This window comes from Acanthaster planci, linkage group LG20 (genome assembly GCF_054643075.1).
Source record: "Acanthaster planci isolate LZ-2023a linkage group LG20, COTS_SCS, whole genome shotgun sequence".
Taxonomy (NCBI): Eukaryota; Metazoa; Echinodermata; class Asteroidea; order Valvatida; family Acanthasteridae; genus Acanthaster; species Acanthaster planci.
In genome coordinates, this window is record NC_141796.1 from 9,788,185 (window position 1) to 9,807,407 (window position 19,223).

Consider the following 19,223-nt stretch of genomic DNA (forward strand, 5'->3'; position numbering starts at 1 on the left):
GACACACCAGACTTGGACAGAAAGTGTAGCAAAACGTGGATGAAAATAGTCGCGAATGTTACTTTATTCTGTGTTGGTTAAATATGGAATCAAAATTTATGTTTAATATGGCTAGTCGATCATAATTCGTGCCTATTCGCGGCCATGCGACCTGTCTCGATTCAAGATCGGCTTTTGGACTCGAAATCGGCTTCGGTTCGAGGTCGATCTCTGGAGTCGAGGGGTGAACGAATCTGGAATTACGTTTTTCCGAACTCATGGCTCTACAGACGAGACTCAACCTTGGAATCGAACTCTTGGGGATGGAGGACTCGTCTCAAACCATTATTATTTTGCAAGGCTGGACTCCAGACTCTGGATGTCCCTGTTCATACCATTAATCCGCATCAAATCGTACGGTAGTTATTAGTCAGCTCATCGCCATAGATTCCCTGATATCCTCAAACCACCCATACAACACCCCGTGAGTAATATCAAATGAGGTGAGACTTGAATGTGTTTTTAAAATAATGTGCGGAGTCGTCATTTAAGCGCGTTTATTCCATAGTACCATTCATGAAATTGATGTGTTAATAATCCGCCAGCTCTTTCAATGCCGACCGCTTCTATCAACCCGTTGGGGCTGGCGTATGACTTTATTAGGTGAATCATACCACGGGGATAATACCGACTTGTCAACGCTCGACAGCGCAGGAGACGGGGCCCAAAACGCGCACGGTGCAGCCCCAACCTTTGCACTGGTATCAATCTTAATCGGTGGCAACATCACCAGCGCGCAATGTCAATACATGTGAGGCTGCCCTGGCGCAACTGGGATGACACATTGAGAATCCGAAAGTGAAGTAAATGACTCCGGGCGGCTTTCGCGCCGCGCTTAATAACTGCCACGCAGCCGGCGTTAAAGGCACACTTGAAGGCTTGCGCTTAACCCGTCCACGCTGCATGGCGAGTTGTGTTAGCAATTTGCCCCGCGTGTATCCCTTGGAAACGGATCTGGCAAGAGAACGCACGGACGCGGTCGTGAATTGCTACACATCCGAGGACAAGGTACTATTTTTGACGGGCTTCCCTACAGGATTTGTCCCCAATTGTTAAAGTGGGGACCATTTCCTAATCGAAATTGTTCATAGAGCGGTTTTCATGACCTGACACCTACTTTCAGGTGGGCGTCAGTTCATGGTGTCGGTGACATCAGCCTTGGTCGGCAGAACCACGAACTTCTTATGAATTCTCGTGCCCCTCACAGATTGACCCAACACCAAAAAACACGCACATAAAAACACGAGTATGCCACATGCCTCAGAATCCAATTTGACCATTTTTGCGCCGTTTACCCAAATTGGTGAGTCTTGTTCTAGCTGACATCGAGGACAGTGCACGTCAGAGGTTGAATTCCACGCAGCGTATCAAAGTGTGCCCAATTTCCACGTCGGGCAATGAACAAAAATGTACATGTACAGTATAAGCGCGGCCCCTGTTTTACGTTCCCTCTAAACGACAGTTTTCTAAATATTGCTGGTGTCATAATCTGGTTTGCTTTCAGCATGGGCGGGGTTTACTTTAAAACATATGCATGTCATGTACCACGTAAGTTCAGATGTGCCACCATGACACTTTTACATTAGGAGCTCAATTCAAAGAAATGCTTACCGACATTCTTGATTATCATCTTCCTGTTGAACATGATGTGGAACGGGAACAAGTCGAAGAACAGCGAGGCTTTCATCACTTCGGATTCCTCGAGTGCATAGGCGTTCTTGTCTCTTTCCACGAACTCCTTGTTGTCGAAGAAGAGTTTGAAGACGACATAGGTGGTGTCCCCCCGGGTCTCCTCCGACACCAACTCCACCGACACGTCCAGGTTGTAGAAGAGCCGGCCGACGGACTTCAGTTGGCCCTTGACGTAGTGGACGTAGCCCGGCCTGCGCGACCGGTAGTGGAGGGTCAGCCCCTGGCTGCTCTCGTCCGTGCAGAAGAAGCTAGGCGGCTTCATCTTGGGGTAGCTGAAGCGCAGATACTCGTGCAGGTTGTCCAAGCCGTTCAGGAAGTCGCGCATGCTGCGACCGAGCACGCGCAGCATCTTGTCGTAGCCGTACTTGCTGAGGAACCTGACGAAGTCCCGGCCGACCAGGTCCATGAACTCCTCCGTGGTGCAGCCGGTGTACTCGCTGACCGCCTGGGCCAGCCGTGGGATGATCCGCTCGCTGTACATCCGGTGGGTCACGTAGGTGTACTCGTGGATGCGTGATTTCTCCCTGATGATCAGCCATGCTTCCTCGCCGTAGGTCTCCTTGATCACCTCAATGGTGTTCTCTACAAGTAGCCCGTACATACTGGCAAACAGTTCACGTTAAACAGTCTCCGAAAAAATGAATCCTTTTCCACTCACTACGGGCGTGAATTAGCGTAGCATTTCACGAGTAAAACCCAGTCATGATTACTAAGTGTTCCATACAAAATTACAAATCCCCTTGATCATGCAGAGAAAATTATCAGTACCATAGTGTTAATCCGTGACATTGTGAAGCCAAGTTACCGGAATGTGCCCTCGATGACATGGATTCTCCTCCATGGATAGCATGGTCTTCTCTTTTCTCTATAACGTTGTGCAGACTACTGTCTTATAAGAAAGAGGACAGGCAGTTCGACAGAGCGATGCACTGGCGATCCAAAACACAAGCTGGTTCTCTGGTGGTGGGAACGCCGCGCACAGTGAGTCACGTAGCAGCCGGCTCCGTCAGGCGAGGCTTTGTGTCCTGTTTACGCTAACCTTTAAGATCTAACATCAATCACCCCTGGGGAGCCTGCCCGCTCTTGCTCTTTCTCCCTCCAGCTAGTAGACCCATACTATGGCAGTCCCGCTGCACCTGCAGCTATACCGTAACCAGTAGGTCCAGCCCGGCGAAGAGGATAACGAGAACTAATCCTGAGCGTCGGGCGCTGAGCAGTGATTCGACTCCAGGTGATCACGCCGGCCGCGCTAGATTCAGCGGTCAGAGGTCAGCCAATGAAAATCAGCAGGAGCAAGCGATTTATATACATGTACATGTATATATCTGCTGCGTGTCACTGCCGAACTTGGTAGGCCAAATCATAGAGAAACGGCAGCGAATGGGGGCGATGAGTGTTAGGTGAATGGCCGGCTGCAGACAACAAAATCGAGTGCTCCTGGCCTCATCTCCCAGGGGATTGGTCGGCAAGTGATCGAAAAGCCGGCGAGTTAACTAAATAAACTCCGTCTTCTCAGCCCTGACGTAGAACGGTACGTCTTTGTGGGACCACGTTGAGGGATATATGAAATACAGTGCCGTGTGGCCAAGCCACTGGTAAGAACGAACGAACGAGTAAAATACCGCCTCACTGCCTTTGAAAGTTGCCGGTTGAAACACAGAGTCGTTAGCCCTGCAGGGAGAGCACAAAAAATATCACTTTACTGGTTAATAAAAGGCAAAGGAAACACGGCTATTTACTCAAAAATTGGAAGAAAAAAAATAGCTGGAAATTTCGCATCTATTCCTTCCTCTATGAGCGCAGGTAGCGCATTAGGCGATACGTCCCATCCAAATAGGAGCAATTGACTATCTATTAACGACTTAACTACCATAGTCCTCTGGGAAATCCGATATCGAGAGGCTTTAGAGCGGCAGTGAGTCGGCTGTCAAAGCAAAGTTCAACACAACAGCCTAGCGTGAAAAGATAAACATGTTCTTGCTTAAAAAAAAATTGAGGAAAACTAGCAAGCGGCAATGAGTTTGAAATCAGCCACATTGTTTTACACAAATATTTGAGACCACCGTTGAACGTCTTGCTTCGTGATGAGTACACCTCAAACAAGGTGCTCAAGACACACATCAGATTAAAGCTCATTTTCTCATCTTTCATTTTCCTTTCATTTTTTTAGTGGATGAACCGGTGACTTTCGAAGGTATTTCTCTCAAGAGATGATCACCCCTACAAATGTTATTGAGGTTCATTGCCATTTTGAAAATTGATGGCAACACTCTATTGCAAAATGCAAAACAGAGCAACTGGGAGGGCGCCTTTTTTGACCAATATTTCCAGTAAGACGAGCTGGCAGTCCTGCTGGTAGCTTCAGTTTCTGTGTTAGGCCAAAAAAGTCTCCGGTTTCTGGTCAGCGCGCGCGTCGCCGTAGACCTGCGTGTCGGCAATATAAAGAAGTTTTTATTTGATATAATACGATGTCCAAAAGCTGCCAAATTTGCTTGATCAACTGGAAACCTGCTACTGCGTAATTTTAGCGTGTATTAGATGGGGTACGGTGAGTAATTTTGCACAGTAAGGAGTCCCTCTAGGCCCCCATACATTTAGTCAGGCACTCTTTTTGAGATGACGCCTTTTCTGTATTATACATTCATATCTGGGAACCAGACAAACGAGGTCTTATGTCCTGTGTACAAGTACATCTCCGAGCTGAAAACGCTTCACAGTAACTAACGAGGGGGCAAGTCTATTTCAGTGTTGGTAGCGGCGGTGCGTACGTACCAGCACATGTGCGTGTACTCCATTTCTAGGAAAAAAAGTGTTGGCAACCAAAAAAAAACCCCAAAAAATAAAACACGTCGCCGCACCACTTTTGGAGCCAGCCCCTAACTAGAAACCGGAGCCGTTTCATGTTTAACACAATACCGAGCGCCCTCAGCCGTGTTATACGGCCAAACCCGATTCTAGTTCAAACGCAGACCACATGTACACTGATACGGCTCTTCTTTCCATGATTGCTGACATCAAGGCCCGTTTCCAACACAGTCACAGCATAACACTCACTTCAGGCCCCCTACAGAGTAGGCACATCAAAACGTCCAGGTTCCCGTTCGCACGTATGCACCCACGTGAGTTGTAGGCCATCAGTAGTCGAGTTTGGGCGGCCTGTTCTTGGCACGGCTTTCTTGTTCTTGCGCTCGAATAGCGGAAACATGACCCAAGAACACTGTTATCGGAACAGGAGAATACATCACCTCCTCATCAGGGTTTTTACAGGAACACACGGAAAAACTGGTGAGATTTTGATTTTTGAACAACCACAAAAAGAGCGAGATGGCTCACAGAGCCGGAGACAATATGAAGTTTTGCCCAATTAAAATTACTAAATTTCCATAACACAGAAATGAATGTTCCTTTTTAAAGAAAAGAATTCAGCCCAGTTATCCAAACCCTCGACAAACGAGCATGGACGCCAGTCTAACTGAACTGCTGGTGTCCGCTCTACTTCGTCTGACGGTATCTTGAGTATTGTAATAGGGCCCAACTGGTAGAAACAATTGCGACATATGTCATCCCACACACTGACTGATTCAAATGCCAAACGCTCCATGAGATGATCAATGATTCAGCCGGTTTTCGGCACGCATCACTGTCTAGCCATCGGTCCTTCCTCGTTTCTCTGGTGCTAGAGTAAATTAAGTTTCGCTTCACGGATCAGGCCTTGGGGGGGGAAACTTCGATTCGAGAGGAAAAAATTGGCAAAAACCTACACCACTCAATCATTTTCTGTTGGCTGTAACTGGTGTAAGGCAACAGTGTTCACTTTGCTGTCCAAAGTGCTACTGGTATACATCTCCCTGTCGTCGGTCTTAAGTCTCGATTTGCTCGCCCCCAACGCCCTGAGGATAGGCTAACGCCCGTCGCGGCATTTTTCGAAGAAAACACAGCTGTCGTAGCCATGTGGGTACCTCACATGAGTACTTGATGAGCACATGATATATTCTGTTCCCAAATGTACGTGTAATGTTAAAATGTTATAATACATCGTTTCCTCGAAACATATCGCCACCGACACCACGAACTAATTAGCACTCGGCTGCAACAATATTCGGTTTCACGAACCAGCAACGGGCCGAGTAATGGGCGCGCACATCGGACGCTGAAACGAAATAGAACGATTTTTCGTTCACACGAACTGGTACCCAAGACTATTACGGCAATTCAGCGCGGAGAAAGATGCTGTGAAAGGCTTGACATGAATTTAATTTATCCATATACTTGCTGCCTCACCCATAAATTTAATTAACATTTGTTTTATTACCTGTGGAATTGAGATCGGTATCAGTTCGTGATAACGAAAAGGCGAGGAGTGCGCGCCGAAGGTGCCACACTGCTCTGGGTGCCAGTTCGTGGCAACGTAAATAAATCGGTTCACTAAAATGCGCACAAATGAGATCACCTCGCGCACGACTGCCATTTCGTGGTGTCTGTCACGATATTCAAAGTTATTTGAATTTAAGGGCCATTCAGTCTTTCACGTTGATCTTCCCGATCGTAGGGATAATGAGGCAATTCTTCCAGCAATCTCCTACTTCAAAAGTCCACGTGAGTGGACGTGATAAAAACAGGTACATGGCTGGAGAGTACGGGGGACCGCCCAATCAATTAAATTTCCACGAAGCACAAGATGAGTTTGTCTGATGGGCCTTGCCGCCGACAAACGATTACATTTTTGTCCTTCGCGCCGGTTGCTAAGCAATGAGGTCTGTTTACGCCGAAACAGGATAAATATTTAACGTTTGGGAAGAAACGGTCGTTTTGTCAGAGAAGGAGAAATGTGTAATTTATCTCCGCATATAGAAATGCAACTGACTATTCTATGGCAAGTAACCTTACACTAAATGCACCACGTTCAAGGCTGGTGGTGGGAAACATTAACGCATGATCTGTCTCAACCACGGTCTTCAGTTTGAGATTTTAACGATGTGAGCTACAAGCAGTTGGGGCAACTTGCCCCCCGACGGATTTTTAAAAATGTTTCTTACTTAGATTACTTCATAGGTGAACAGGAAAGAAACTAACCGCTACATTTGTTATCAAATAAAAAGGCTATAATTTTTCTCCCTAATTATCATGTTGAATGAGCCCGAAAGTGCACTTTTGAATTCGCCCCCTGCCCCCTAACAAAAACTGGATACGCCACTGGCTAGAAGTCTGCCATTTCTACTAGAGCAATCCGAAATGCACCTGGCCGTACATCGCTGTCGCTTTGAGCTGTTCACAATTATTTGACTTCAGCCCTAGTTATACAGACATAACTCAACTACTGAAATTCCTCTTCCTCACCGTTACCAGGAATAAACATTTCCGTATTGAGTAGGGATTCTCTATTATTTTTTATAAAAAAGGCTTCAATTTATCATGTGGGATAACAGGCACTGTGTACGACAAACTTCGTTTCGTTTCGAACTAAGCAAGGGAAGAATAGTGTTGTGGCGAAAGTTAAATTTTATTTGGAGATTCAATTCAATATTGTATTGACCGCTTAAAAAAAAACAATTCAATTTGTACTCTCAGCTATTAATGCCCATTCGAAAAAATGACAACAAATGCATCCCTGATTTCATATACTCAAAATCGTTTCATTTTTTTGCCAAAAATACATCCCCAAAATTAGAGTATGGGCGTCGTGTTGACTGAACCGTTTATTGCGTTGCTTCCTGTAAATACTGCTGACTCACGTAACACGGACGGTTACGACATGAAGGGGTCGAGGTGACAGACGAGACCTGTCTTCGCGTCCCTTTCCTCTCAACAGACTCTCTGTCGCCAAGGCCCGGCGCAAGACGCGTCATCGCGAAGTACACGCCATCTCCTGTATTTTAAGGGGTGTCAGGGTCTCGAACGATCCGATTGCTGCGCATGTCCTGGATTCAGTGTAATTACAGTCAATGCACCTCGATCGCCTGGAGGTCGACATCCGGGACGGATAGATGGGTATTCAGGCGACGACGCGCCGCCCCAAAACGTACGCGTTGTGGTTATGCCTCATAACGCGCGACAGACAGCAACGCTTAATGCTGTGGGAAGTCAGGACTATAGCTGTTTGAGGAGCACCGCATTGCGTCACACCAGCTAATCGTGCTGGCCGTTTGCATAGGAGATTTCTCCCGCTTGGAACTTCTAGAAGCATCAACCAAGGTCTTGCAAATGAGCCAGCTCGGTATTCCAACAGCGCCTGCTTAAAAATCTGCCCACTGGTCCGCCCTCTCAACGAGGCCCTACGCGGACTGGCGTGAGTTCCCGAATGACCTTGCTTATTCGAAATGCCCTGCTGGCTCAGTGAAGATACGTATCAAGAATGTAACCAGTCGCCTCAGCGGCTCAGTCAGCTCCAAATGACCGGCAAGTTGCAGCCTCCCCCGTGCGTACTGAAGAGGCGTTCGAGAAGGAGGACGCGTCGTTACATCTGATCATTCACAATTCCTCAAGGAATTTTTACCCTCTTTCAGTTTTGTCTTGGTTTTTTGTCTCGAATCGGGCTCTCTAAATTCGGTACGAATGCATGATTAGCTTAGGCAGCCTTTTAAAGGGACTTGACTTGTTGGAGCCTAATTTAAGAAATCTTGCTCTAATTGTATTTAAAGGCAGCCAAACGATCTACGAAGATGTAATCTTCTACACATTTTCGGGTTGTTGTCATAAAATACTTTGTTTCTACGAATGCCGTCGCTTACCTTGTTTGTTACAGGTCCTCTGAAGGCTAAGGGTCCCTCTGCATGACAGTAATTGTTCATCGACACCGTCTTCATCAGCACTAATCCCGTAATGCAGCCTCACTGAGGCGTGAACAAGACAACTCGCCAGTTTATTATATGTATGTGGCCGAGGGCACGCGGAGCGAAAGTAACGAAACATATCCAATGCACGACCTCGCAATCTCACCCACCAGCTACACTTCCATGCTGGACAATTCGTAGGAGCCTTCCATCGTCATATCGCGGCACAAAATAAATCCAGAGAATGGCTGATCATCTATGTACACTCTGAAAAATTATTTTACAAAGCACTCTGGAATAATCTACGCTGACCTACCTTTTTTCAACGGCAAAAGCGCATTATTGGAAATAGAATGCTTGTCGTGCGTCAAAAGCCATTAACTTATTTTCCAGTGCTTCTGTAACTGCTGATTTCTATTTGTACTTTTGCCTCTCCGATTAGTTCCAGTCTGCTTGGATCCTAGTGTCCCCTTTCCAATGAAAAAAGATGACGAACAGCCACAAAAGAGGACAAAATAATTGCGTTATAATCCAGAGCAAAGCAAAAGTAGTAACTGAAGCAAAAAGTAATAGGCATATTGAAAGGACAGATACTGAAAACCAATTGCTCGCGTTGCCTGCTGAAATTAAGGTCTATCCCTTGCAAATAGAAAATAAATCCTGTCTGCATGAAACAAATTTCTAATGAGACCCCGGGAGATAATTCCACGGCATTTTGCTCACTGATCCAAATGTACTTTTCGGCCAATATGCCGAAACTCTCATGGCCAGTGACATTTGCCTTGCTTACTAAATAAAACGCCCTTTTAACAAAGCTCAAGTTCATAATATCACAGACCACACAAAGAATAATGTATTTGTTGTTTTGCTGTTAGCGATGATGGGAATTATTGGATTCCTTTCACGGATTATTAACTCCATTACATCAGAAATAAATAATGCTCCCGTCATTACTCTTCGGGCAATGCAGCTTGTCATGCACCGCTGTGTCTGATTAACTACATCCGCGGAGCCAGAATTAGAAGGTTTCTATAAATTCTTTATGCGCTCCTTCAATTGCTGCCTCCGAACAAACACAGGGCGACTGGACGTGAGATCAGTCATTCAGTTCTCCAACTTCGCGTTAATAGGTATGCGCGCATTACTGTTTTGATGCCTGTTTTTGGATCATGTAGTTTTAGCCGCTTCTTTCCCACCAACTACATCAGTCATAAGAAGCAATAACGACCCATGCCAAAGGTTCGCACAAAGCAAGCAGTGAAACAAAAATAGAAAACAAATCTCTCAAATGTGTATATAATTATAGAGGCTTTGCCTGGTAGCCATCTTTCAGGGCAGTTCTTTTGTTCCACTGGAAACCTCCTTTGTTGCGTACCCTGTCGAACAAAAGCACTGGCCTGCAAGATGGCAGCCATGCAAAACCTCTATAGGTAAAGAAACAGGAGCATATTACAAAACTAGAGTTTATTACAAAGCAAAATATAAAACTCAAGTGTATTTTGTTCAGAAACAGAACCCGAGCACTTTGCAATTTCAGCTATGTCCTGCCTGCCTCGTGACCGTATTTCCAGCAATATAATGTTTATTCCAAATATCAGACTGGTGCCGCAGTGAATGCAGTGAATTTCTGGTGCTATATATGGGGGAGGCTGGGTATAGTCTTTGAAACTGATCGCAGCATGCAAGGTGTAGTATAACCCGTATATGCGGCTGGAATGGCGGTAACATCACTCACCCGGATAAAAAATATCTCAACGCTTATAAAACAGAAGATGTTTAACATCTTCTGTTGCACATTTCATCAGCGTTGAGATAATACCAAATAGTTTCACCTAGGCCTACTTATAAACGGTCTACCCAACCGTGGGAAGTTTCAGGATAGCGCTTTTGACAGTATTGAACACATGAACGGCATATAACGTCAACTATAAGCAATCAAATAGGCGCTTATAAGATACCAAGGGGTGGGGGTTAGTTGAACTAAACGGACGCTTCCGGCGACTACAGGGAAGGAAAGGACGTAAAGGGTATGCCCAGTAACATTTTTGACCGGGAAACTATCAATCTATGTGCCTTTCAAAACACTGATGCAAGAATGCAAATATAGATTGTAAGTGTTGCGTAAATATGAGTTGAAACCGTGACGCCACTCTGTGATAACGCCTCGTCCAAACATCGTGGCTTGCATCTCAAAAAGGGAATAATTTCAGTAGACCAACAATTGCCCCCCCCCGCAAAAAGATCAAATTACCCTTTACAACGCACCCAGGCAAGAATAAGGTAGCCCACATTGGAGTTCCCTTGTGTAGGCGTCTTGCCACAATCCATTAGGTCAAGACAGCACCAATTATTTCCGACGGCGTGCGATCGCTCGACCATCGACTACCAGCCCAAACCAGCGGTATGACACAGATTTGCCGCGCGGATATCATGACGAAACGACGCCACAAGAGGGGAATAGACCCAGTGGCGTAGCCGGGGGGAGGGGGGCTGGGGGCACGTGACCCCACAAATTCCCAGTGACCCCCCCCATGCCCCCGGCCACTAAAAAACACGGATGAATGGATATTGGACAAGGATAACACCAATTAAAGCAGGTGCCCTCATAAGATGCTGGCCCCACCTTTGTACCCCCTACTTGTAAAATCCGAGCTACGCCACTGAATACAGCCTCGCTGGACAAAGTCCAATCTGATGTGTCAGCACGTGATACGTGGTGACCCTGGAGAAATGTAAGATAAACCTGCTTGCTACAATTTGACAAAGTGATAGGGAATGGATTTAAACATTCCATCATCTCAAAAGGCGAAGAATTATCCACGTTGTATCTCAGAGACAACGGAACCTCCCGTGTTGAGTGGGACCTTACTTTCACTGTTGCATCGCGGAGTCTCGCGGAGACACTCGAAGAATAGAAGAATGCCAAATACAAGACGACGTTAGGTCGGTATCATCTTTCCAATAAGGTTCAGGAGATCACGCCAATAAGCCTCACATCAGCTTGCCCGGGGACGCACTTGCTAAGATACGAGGAGTCACACTGTGCATGTAATTTGTCATAGTGCGACAACAGCCGCCCGTGGGCAAAACTTGCCGGTATGAACGACTCTGTGAAGTTCAGTTACGCAGGACGATATGTCATCTTATCGGGTTCATTCCAACGAAGACGCCACAAGATACGAGAAACGACTTTCATTTGCACAAGTTACGGGGACCGGGTATAAGAATCCCATTATACGCACGCCAGTATAGTAAAAAATAGAAAGGAAAGCCTTCAGAATGAAACAATGTATCAGCATGTCTGTAATTCCAGGCTTGGGCTGGTGTAAACTTTTAAAAACAGTGACCTTCACCTCCTATATTTACGTTCAGAGCGTGACTCTAAAAGGTAAAACTCTGGCAGAAAATATCTAACTCCTGTCAGATTTAACGAACGAACAGTGCGGGCAAAATAGAGCTTTAGGGGTCAGTGAAGAAGGGTTTGGTTAATAAATGTGTACACCCTATAGCTTAGACATTTGCCAGCGATATCTTCATCGTTTCGTGGCATTTGTATGGACTACGTGTAAAATACCTTCTCGCATAGTGACGAGAGAGATAACGCACACGACGAAAAGCCAATGCCATCGCACGTCTTCAGCCCGTCTAAAGACGTTAAGGGTTTTTTCTCAGGGAGGGAAATTCAGGGCCATTTGGAACCGGCAAGCGTACGCGGCGTGCCCTAAGGGGTGCAGACAACTAATTCAAGTGAGAATTTCCGGCCAGCTCATTAGCATTAAAAGTGCCCCCACAGTATTTTTGGAAAAAGGAAATTGTTTGGCCCCCAAATGGTGAGATCGTGTAAATCGTCGTCAGGATGAACTCCCTGGGTCTTTGAGCTGTCATATGAAAACAGAATGGCTCAAAACAACGGTTGAAAAATGGTTCTAAGTGCCCGAGAAAGTTGAGGGTTGCCACTTGAAAAATGGCTGCAATCAGACTTCGGAAAAATTACTTTTCGGGGGGGGGGTGATTTTGTTTTGTGGGAATAATTAAAAATGTAATTGGTTAACCCACAAAAATTGAAAAAATATTGAAAGATTAGGGACCAGACTATAATTTCATTTGTGTTTCTGAAATCTCAGGGATGTTGGTATGCATGTTATTGGGCCATGAACAGTGCTGATTTTACACTGTTTTCAATGGGGCTTGAATTAGTGGACTGTACCCTTAGAGCTAAATCTAATAAATTTAGTATATAGCTCAATGGGCGTGCCCTACTTTTGAGTCTTTTCCCCGAATCTCGGCGTCATCACCGCTGTGGCTCCTCTGCATTCGGTGTCCAAAGGTACAGTGCTTGAGTCAGGTGTTAATGTATCAAATTTCGGCCTAACTTCAACTGAACAGTGACGTGTGTCTGGTGGCGGCACATGGACCAGCGCATTGAGTTGGACCGTCTCACCGCTGAGGCCTAAAGTCTGAGGCAGTAGTCGCTGAAGAAGCCGGATTTGTAATCACACCGAAACTTCGGTGGTTTTCATACCCACCGCTAGCAGCGCCTGACTACTTCGCCACAAGTTACGCAGACTTTGCCTTATTGCCCGCATTTTGTTTACAGATCCATCAAAAATAAATTCGCAATCAGACGACATGACATCTACTGCTGTGATCCGTCACGGATCCTACACGTGAATCACAGGCCAGAGAAGTTCCTTTTTCGCTAAGCCCGGCTAATCAAGTACGTAAAAAGATGTCGAAGGTGCTTGGCCAGACCATAAAGATCACAGTAAAGCCAGAGGCGTCAGGCCTATTCTTTTACGCTACGCCAAGTTTGCGCAGAAATAGGGCGCCATGATGTTCCACGTAACGCGCACGCGCTTACGAGATCATACGTGCGCATAGGCGTCCCCGAGGTTCCAAGTTGTTCGTGCGTAATGGTGCAATTTAATATGTCCCGCATCACCTCTACTTCTACTTAATGATCTATATGGGCTAGACACTTCAAATCGACTTCTCCTAGGTCTTCATTTGCGTTTCTTGGTTTCTTGATTAATACGATGATTATGTTACATTTTCGGCCAAGTGTTATCGAATTACTTTTCTACGCCCTCATTTCACAAACAAGTACACTTCAGCTCACAACATACAAACACTACATCACGACCAACAATTTCTTGTTAATGACGGTACCGTCATCACGTAAACCAATCATTCACGTTTTACCGGCAAACACTTTCTCAACCAGGAAACAGATTGACTTCATCACCCCTCATACGTTAGCACACAATCGCTTATAGTACTCAAAGTTAAGAGTTATTAACACCATAATGCATATCGTCAAACAGCTTTCTCAACAAACCATTCCAAAATGACTCCGCCAATCTTTTAACAGCAAAATTAATGTTTATATCTTTTACGTAGGAAGATTGTAGACTAGGAACGACTGGGCTGAGTCCACTTATAAAGTCCTGATTGCCTTCCGTTAAAAAAGTCGGTGATTTCAAGATGGCGTATTCCGTTACGTTAAAGATATCTGGGTTACCTTATTTATGTATCTATCAGCGAATCAGACTGTCGCGTAGAGGTGCGGGAATCCACTTGAGTTATGGCGGCTCTCGTTGGGCTAATCAGGGCGAATGGTACCACGGAACAGATCGCGACAGCTGCGCATTCTTCAATTACACCTCATTTTCGCGTCAAGTCTTTTTTGTGCCATCTACGTTAGAGGGGCGATTTGTTACAGAGTATGTTCGAGTTTTTCCTCCGATTTTAACTTCTTGGGCGCCCCCGCGAAATGGATGGTGGTTTCAGAAGCGCTTCCTTGGAATTTGAACTACTCGCGGGGGATCAGAGGGCGACAGAGACGCATTAAGAACATTAAATAACGCCGGATTCACGGCTTCAACACTGAACCTGGAGACATTGGGCTGCGACAATTTCATTTCTGTGATTGTAGTTGGAGACTTCTTTACCTAATCACTGGTGACATCGCCCCTACGGTTGTCGACTGAAAAGAAGTTATCAGAGAACATTTCCTTGTTTTTGTTTGTTTCTGGTTTGAATTACAATGCGGCGCCGATTTTTTTTAATTGTGTGCAGTTTTAAAAGGGATATTTAAACATAGTGTAATCCGCCTTTAGCAGACGCACACCCTCATCGGTAGAAAACGAGACATGTTGGTCGGGATTACTCATTTTGTTAGTAGCGATGCGACCGTGACGCGTGCATTTCATACTCGTTTTGTGAACCAGCGAAGTGCAGTTCCTACCAAAGGAGCCTGCGTTGCAAGGGAAATTGCGGCCTCTCTTGGTCCAGCTCGGGACTCATAGGGTAGCCGGCTTAAATAGTGTCAGTGCTTTGACATGTGACCAGAGCCCGCAGTACTGCATGTTCATATAAAGTGGTACCCATATGCACGGTATATTTTTAGAGTTTCCACACACTGACTCACGTCCAAGTTTCTGGTCATAAGTTGTCTGCGTTGTTTTTGTGTTCTAGATTTGCAGATCACAGACGTGGCACTCAGTATGAATTCATTTTCAACAGTTGCCCTTGAAGTTGTCAAGCCCTTCGAAAAAATTGGTGCTTCCATGTCATTGGAAATTTGCAGCTCAGGGACACCAAAATGATCACGTTTTTGTCAGAACATCCTCGCCTTTCGACAGCAGGATTGGACATTAGAGCTCCCCCCTCCCCATGTTGAGCAGGGTTGGGCGGTTGAAGTCGGCTCGGAAAAGGTCGAATCGTACTAAAATCGCCAGCACGGTACCGGGAGATTTCCCGTTACGCTACATGAACTGATGAGGCAACACGTTCCAGCGGATGGCTCCACACTGGACACCGATTTGGCGCATGGCTGCTGTGATGGGTACTGAAGCCAAAACGCGATGGCATCACGCTCGCACACAGGTGATACGTGCGCGCTAAAACCCTTCAACCAATCCGGCTCGAAAGTGTGACGTCACTTCAGTTTAAACAACGCCCTCTGTACATATACTGCACATAGAGTTACATGCTTTGATCGCCATTTACATGAAACCATAGAACCGGAAGTTAACGCGCAACTTCAGCGATCGTCCAATGGGAGCCTGCAAATCGTGGGGCGTCCGCGTGTACAACGAAGTCACTTACGAACCAGATAGGGTGGGAGGGCGTGCCTAAATACCCGCGCGTAAACTCCGAGCAAGCGCGCAAGTGTGCTCCTGCTTCAGTAACGGTACCTCCTCGGGTTAGTCTAGTGGAACGGAAAACATCATTGTATAGGTGGTTTATTGCCGCTGGCATTGGAACTGTTTATGATTTGATACAAATCGAAGGCAGCTAAATTGAATCAATACGGTATCAACTGAGGGACCACGTGCCTTTTTATAATTTCTACTGCAATGTCATAAACGGAATAAACAAACTCTTTCCATCCAAAGTCATGATTTCCGTTCGCATTTTAACCATTTAATAATGGATTAAATCAAAATTAGATTACATTTTACGACGAGACTGAACTCGACGACACTGCCAAGGGCGTATCTTGCCGTTGATTCCCGCCGTCTCATGACTTTTCAAATGCTATTCTGATTAGTTGCGCCGGACAAGGCTTGGCTTCGTCTTGATTACACCCACTGTACTACCGCGTTTCCCGGGAACGGCTGATTCCGTCCAACGGGGGGACCCCGTGGTGTCCCTCTGTCGCTTCTCATTCAAACATAGTCACGCTCCGCGGTCAGGCAGTTCGCCGTACACTTGCCTGTTATATTCAACCCCTTTTTATATTCGACATTCATGAACCGAGCGCCGATTACGTTTTGCGATGAAGCGTCTTTGCGTCAAAGGGCACAAGAAATGGCACCGTTTGTCATCGTTTGCTTCCTGAAATTCAATTCGTACCGTACCGTCATGCAGGAACACCGGACTTTTGTTCTGAAGGAGTTGCGGATTACTGCGCATCTCATCCTATCACTAATTTCCATATTCATAAACATTGAAATAATGTATCCTTCGTTGAAAATTTCAAATGTCACTTTATCTGTCTGTGCATGTACATAATACTGGGCTAAAAGGTTTGGACCAGTGTGGGTGATGCAATTCACTTTTCAGCCACAGTCATGGGACAAAACTGACCAACAAACCGTCGAAATACAGGTACAGGCCAAACTGGCCATTTTCGCTGAAAAGTTCTCCGAAAAAACTATCATTTGTAAGAAAATCAATCAATTATCTTCCTTTGAAAAGAAAGAAAAGACGCTGAAACTAAAACAGAGGACTGATATTTACACTTCTAATCGAAAAAAAGCAGAAATGATGCTTCCAATCTGAAAAGAAATTGCGTAGAGCTGGCGTAATCCACTTGGTTTCTTCTACAAAAGTCAAAAGACCACCTCCTTCCGTGGACAATATATCTATATCTAACGCATAAGAAGACTTCGGACCATCCATACCGCTGTATCCCTGTGGACCACACTGCCACGGGCGTGGGATACCTCCCCGTCGGGCCTTATACCGACACATTCGGTGCTGATTGACGGCCCCCGCTACTTGACGTTCCCAGGACTCCGTGGCATTTCATCCGTGCATGGGCTGACACACATTTCAGTGTCTTGCACATGTTGACTGATAACGCTGGCTGATACGTGGTGGAGCTACGTTGCTGCTGACATGCCGCAGCCTGGTAACCAGGAGACCCCACACTAGATAATAAATATCACCGGCAGAACCAACTCAAGCCTCGAATTGTACATAAATGTGCAGACGCTGAACATATATACAAACACGGCTTGTACCCATCTTTTCCGCACACTGACTCTGAACATAGTCTTACACGTTTCGGCGCACGACAAAGAGCCCGCCCACGCCGCCAGGTTTAAATAACAAAAAGCGAAATAGATCTCGTTGATGGTGACGACACTTTATTAACTGACGGCTGGGGCTGTCGCCAGGGGTGTCAGAGTGTTGTAACTTCTTCAAAATTACTGACTTTTCTCATCCACGCACTATGAGCAGAAAAGTAAATACATCACCCTTAGGCAACTTATGGCAATAAGAAAGCATTACATGGAAGGTGTACGGTTCCACAGCCTGTTGACAACTCGTTTTCCTATATTCATTATAATATCAACAAGTTTCGTATTCAGTTTACGACCTGACGATAAGAAAAAAACGAGCTTGTTATAACAACGATAGCCACCATAACCAGATAAAAACGCATTACCGCTGCGTACGAAGTACGAGTGAACCCAAGTTGTTGTCAACCTTCTCCGATCTTAATCTCGTTCCCATCGTTCACTGCGGCAGCCTGAAGTTAGACTCCCTGATACGGACGAACGGCGGACATTCGACTGCGGACCCAGCCCCCAGGACACCACTTGGCCTACATGATTGCGGCTCTGCCGGTATTACATTGATGATTCCGCGAAGGAAAAAGAACGGGACAGAACGCCTGAAGGCTGAGATTGGGCGATTGAGGCAGAGAGAGAGAAAGAGAGGAGACCAAGAGCATTGCGCAGGTTGAGCTGCGAGAGCCACTCGAAACGACAGGCTTTCGACACTTCGGCCGAGACTCGACAGGCACAAACGACTACGTAAACACCGTCGGCAAACCCATTCAGTGAAGGGAAACACTTGCGCCTGCTTTATCGATTTTGTCTCAGAGTGACCGCTAACGAAAAGAAACGGCCAAATATGATCAGACTGCTTTCATTAAAACAAGCCCATCTTGTAGCTTCCGAAGAGGACAGACCCTTCGTAGCTCAATCTAAGGCCGAAAATGTTAAAGTTATGTTTTCGGTACGCTCATTTTAAGTAAACAATTTGGTATATGGGCAAGAGGATATCACGTTGAATTTTAATGAAGTGACTTTAGCAATACACCGTACATCTCCAACTTTGAATGTGGCAAAAACAAAACGGAATAAAAATAAAGGGAAACTGTAATAGCTACCTGACAGCGTGGAATTAAATTTTAGGAAAGAGTTCCACATCCGGACATTTCTTAACACCCTGTGCACAAAACCGACTGGTCTGAAAAAAATTGTTTTCTAAGTAAACGCTTCAATATTTTCCCTTCTGACTTTGGCTTTTTTGACATTTTTTTCACTTTCTGATCGCTAAGAAACCACTGTAAGGGGGAATGAGTGATGTCCATATGTGGAACGGTTGATACCCAATTTAATTTTGGTATGGCCTTATAACGCCTAACTCTGTTGCTTATTGTAGGCAGTAGAAGGCGTAGTGTGGAGAGGACCACCGCAGGCAATCAGAGATGCAGCTGAGAGGGACCGGATGCACGGAAAATGCAACGGGAAAATTAAAGGACCCCGATCTCCACGTGGAAACAAACCTGAGTGGATTATGCACCTAAACACCGGGCGTTGCGATGAAAAGCCTATCGATCTGTGCGGAAGGAACCCGATGTGTGAAGTCTTTCACAGGCGGGCGATTTATTTGCTTTCGTGCAAACTGAGAAATCTGACGCACACTTTAAAAGGCTCAAGTTGGCAATAACAATACACAAACATTGCTTTGGCACGAGGCTTTAGCATGTGGCAGAAATTCCGAAGTCGACTGCTCGAATAAAAAGGAAGACAGCTGTCGCTTCCCCACAAAGGGGAACCCGCAACTAGCACCAAACTGTTCAATAATTTCAATGATTGATAAATTGATTTTATGATTAGTCTCATTTTCTGTATGGCATCGGTACAACCGCTTATGCTATAATATGGGCGTTTCACAATAGTGCGCATCCAAGAGTTT

General features: G+C 45.7%; 1 protein-coding gene across 14 annotated transcripts in view; it reads right to left on the bottom strand.

Annotated features, from left to right (window-relative positions):
- The window catches only part of LOC110975095 (soluble guanylate cyclase 88E-like), a 96,009-nt gene that overhangs the window by 47,139 nt on the left and 29,647 nt on the right, over window positions 1–19,223 (bottom strand). For all 14 annotated transcript variants that reach the window (XM_022227238.2, XM_022227239.2, XM_087130321.1 and 11 more), the window contains one exon: window positions 1,651–3,402. In XM_022227238.2, the coding sequence (XP_022082930.2) occupies window positions 1,651–2,332 (682 nt within the window). In that variant the 5' untranslated portion in view covers window positions 2,333–3,402. The remainder of the gene's footprint in view (window positions 1–1,650; window positions 3,403–19,223) is intronic.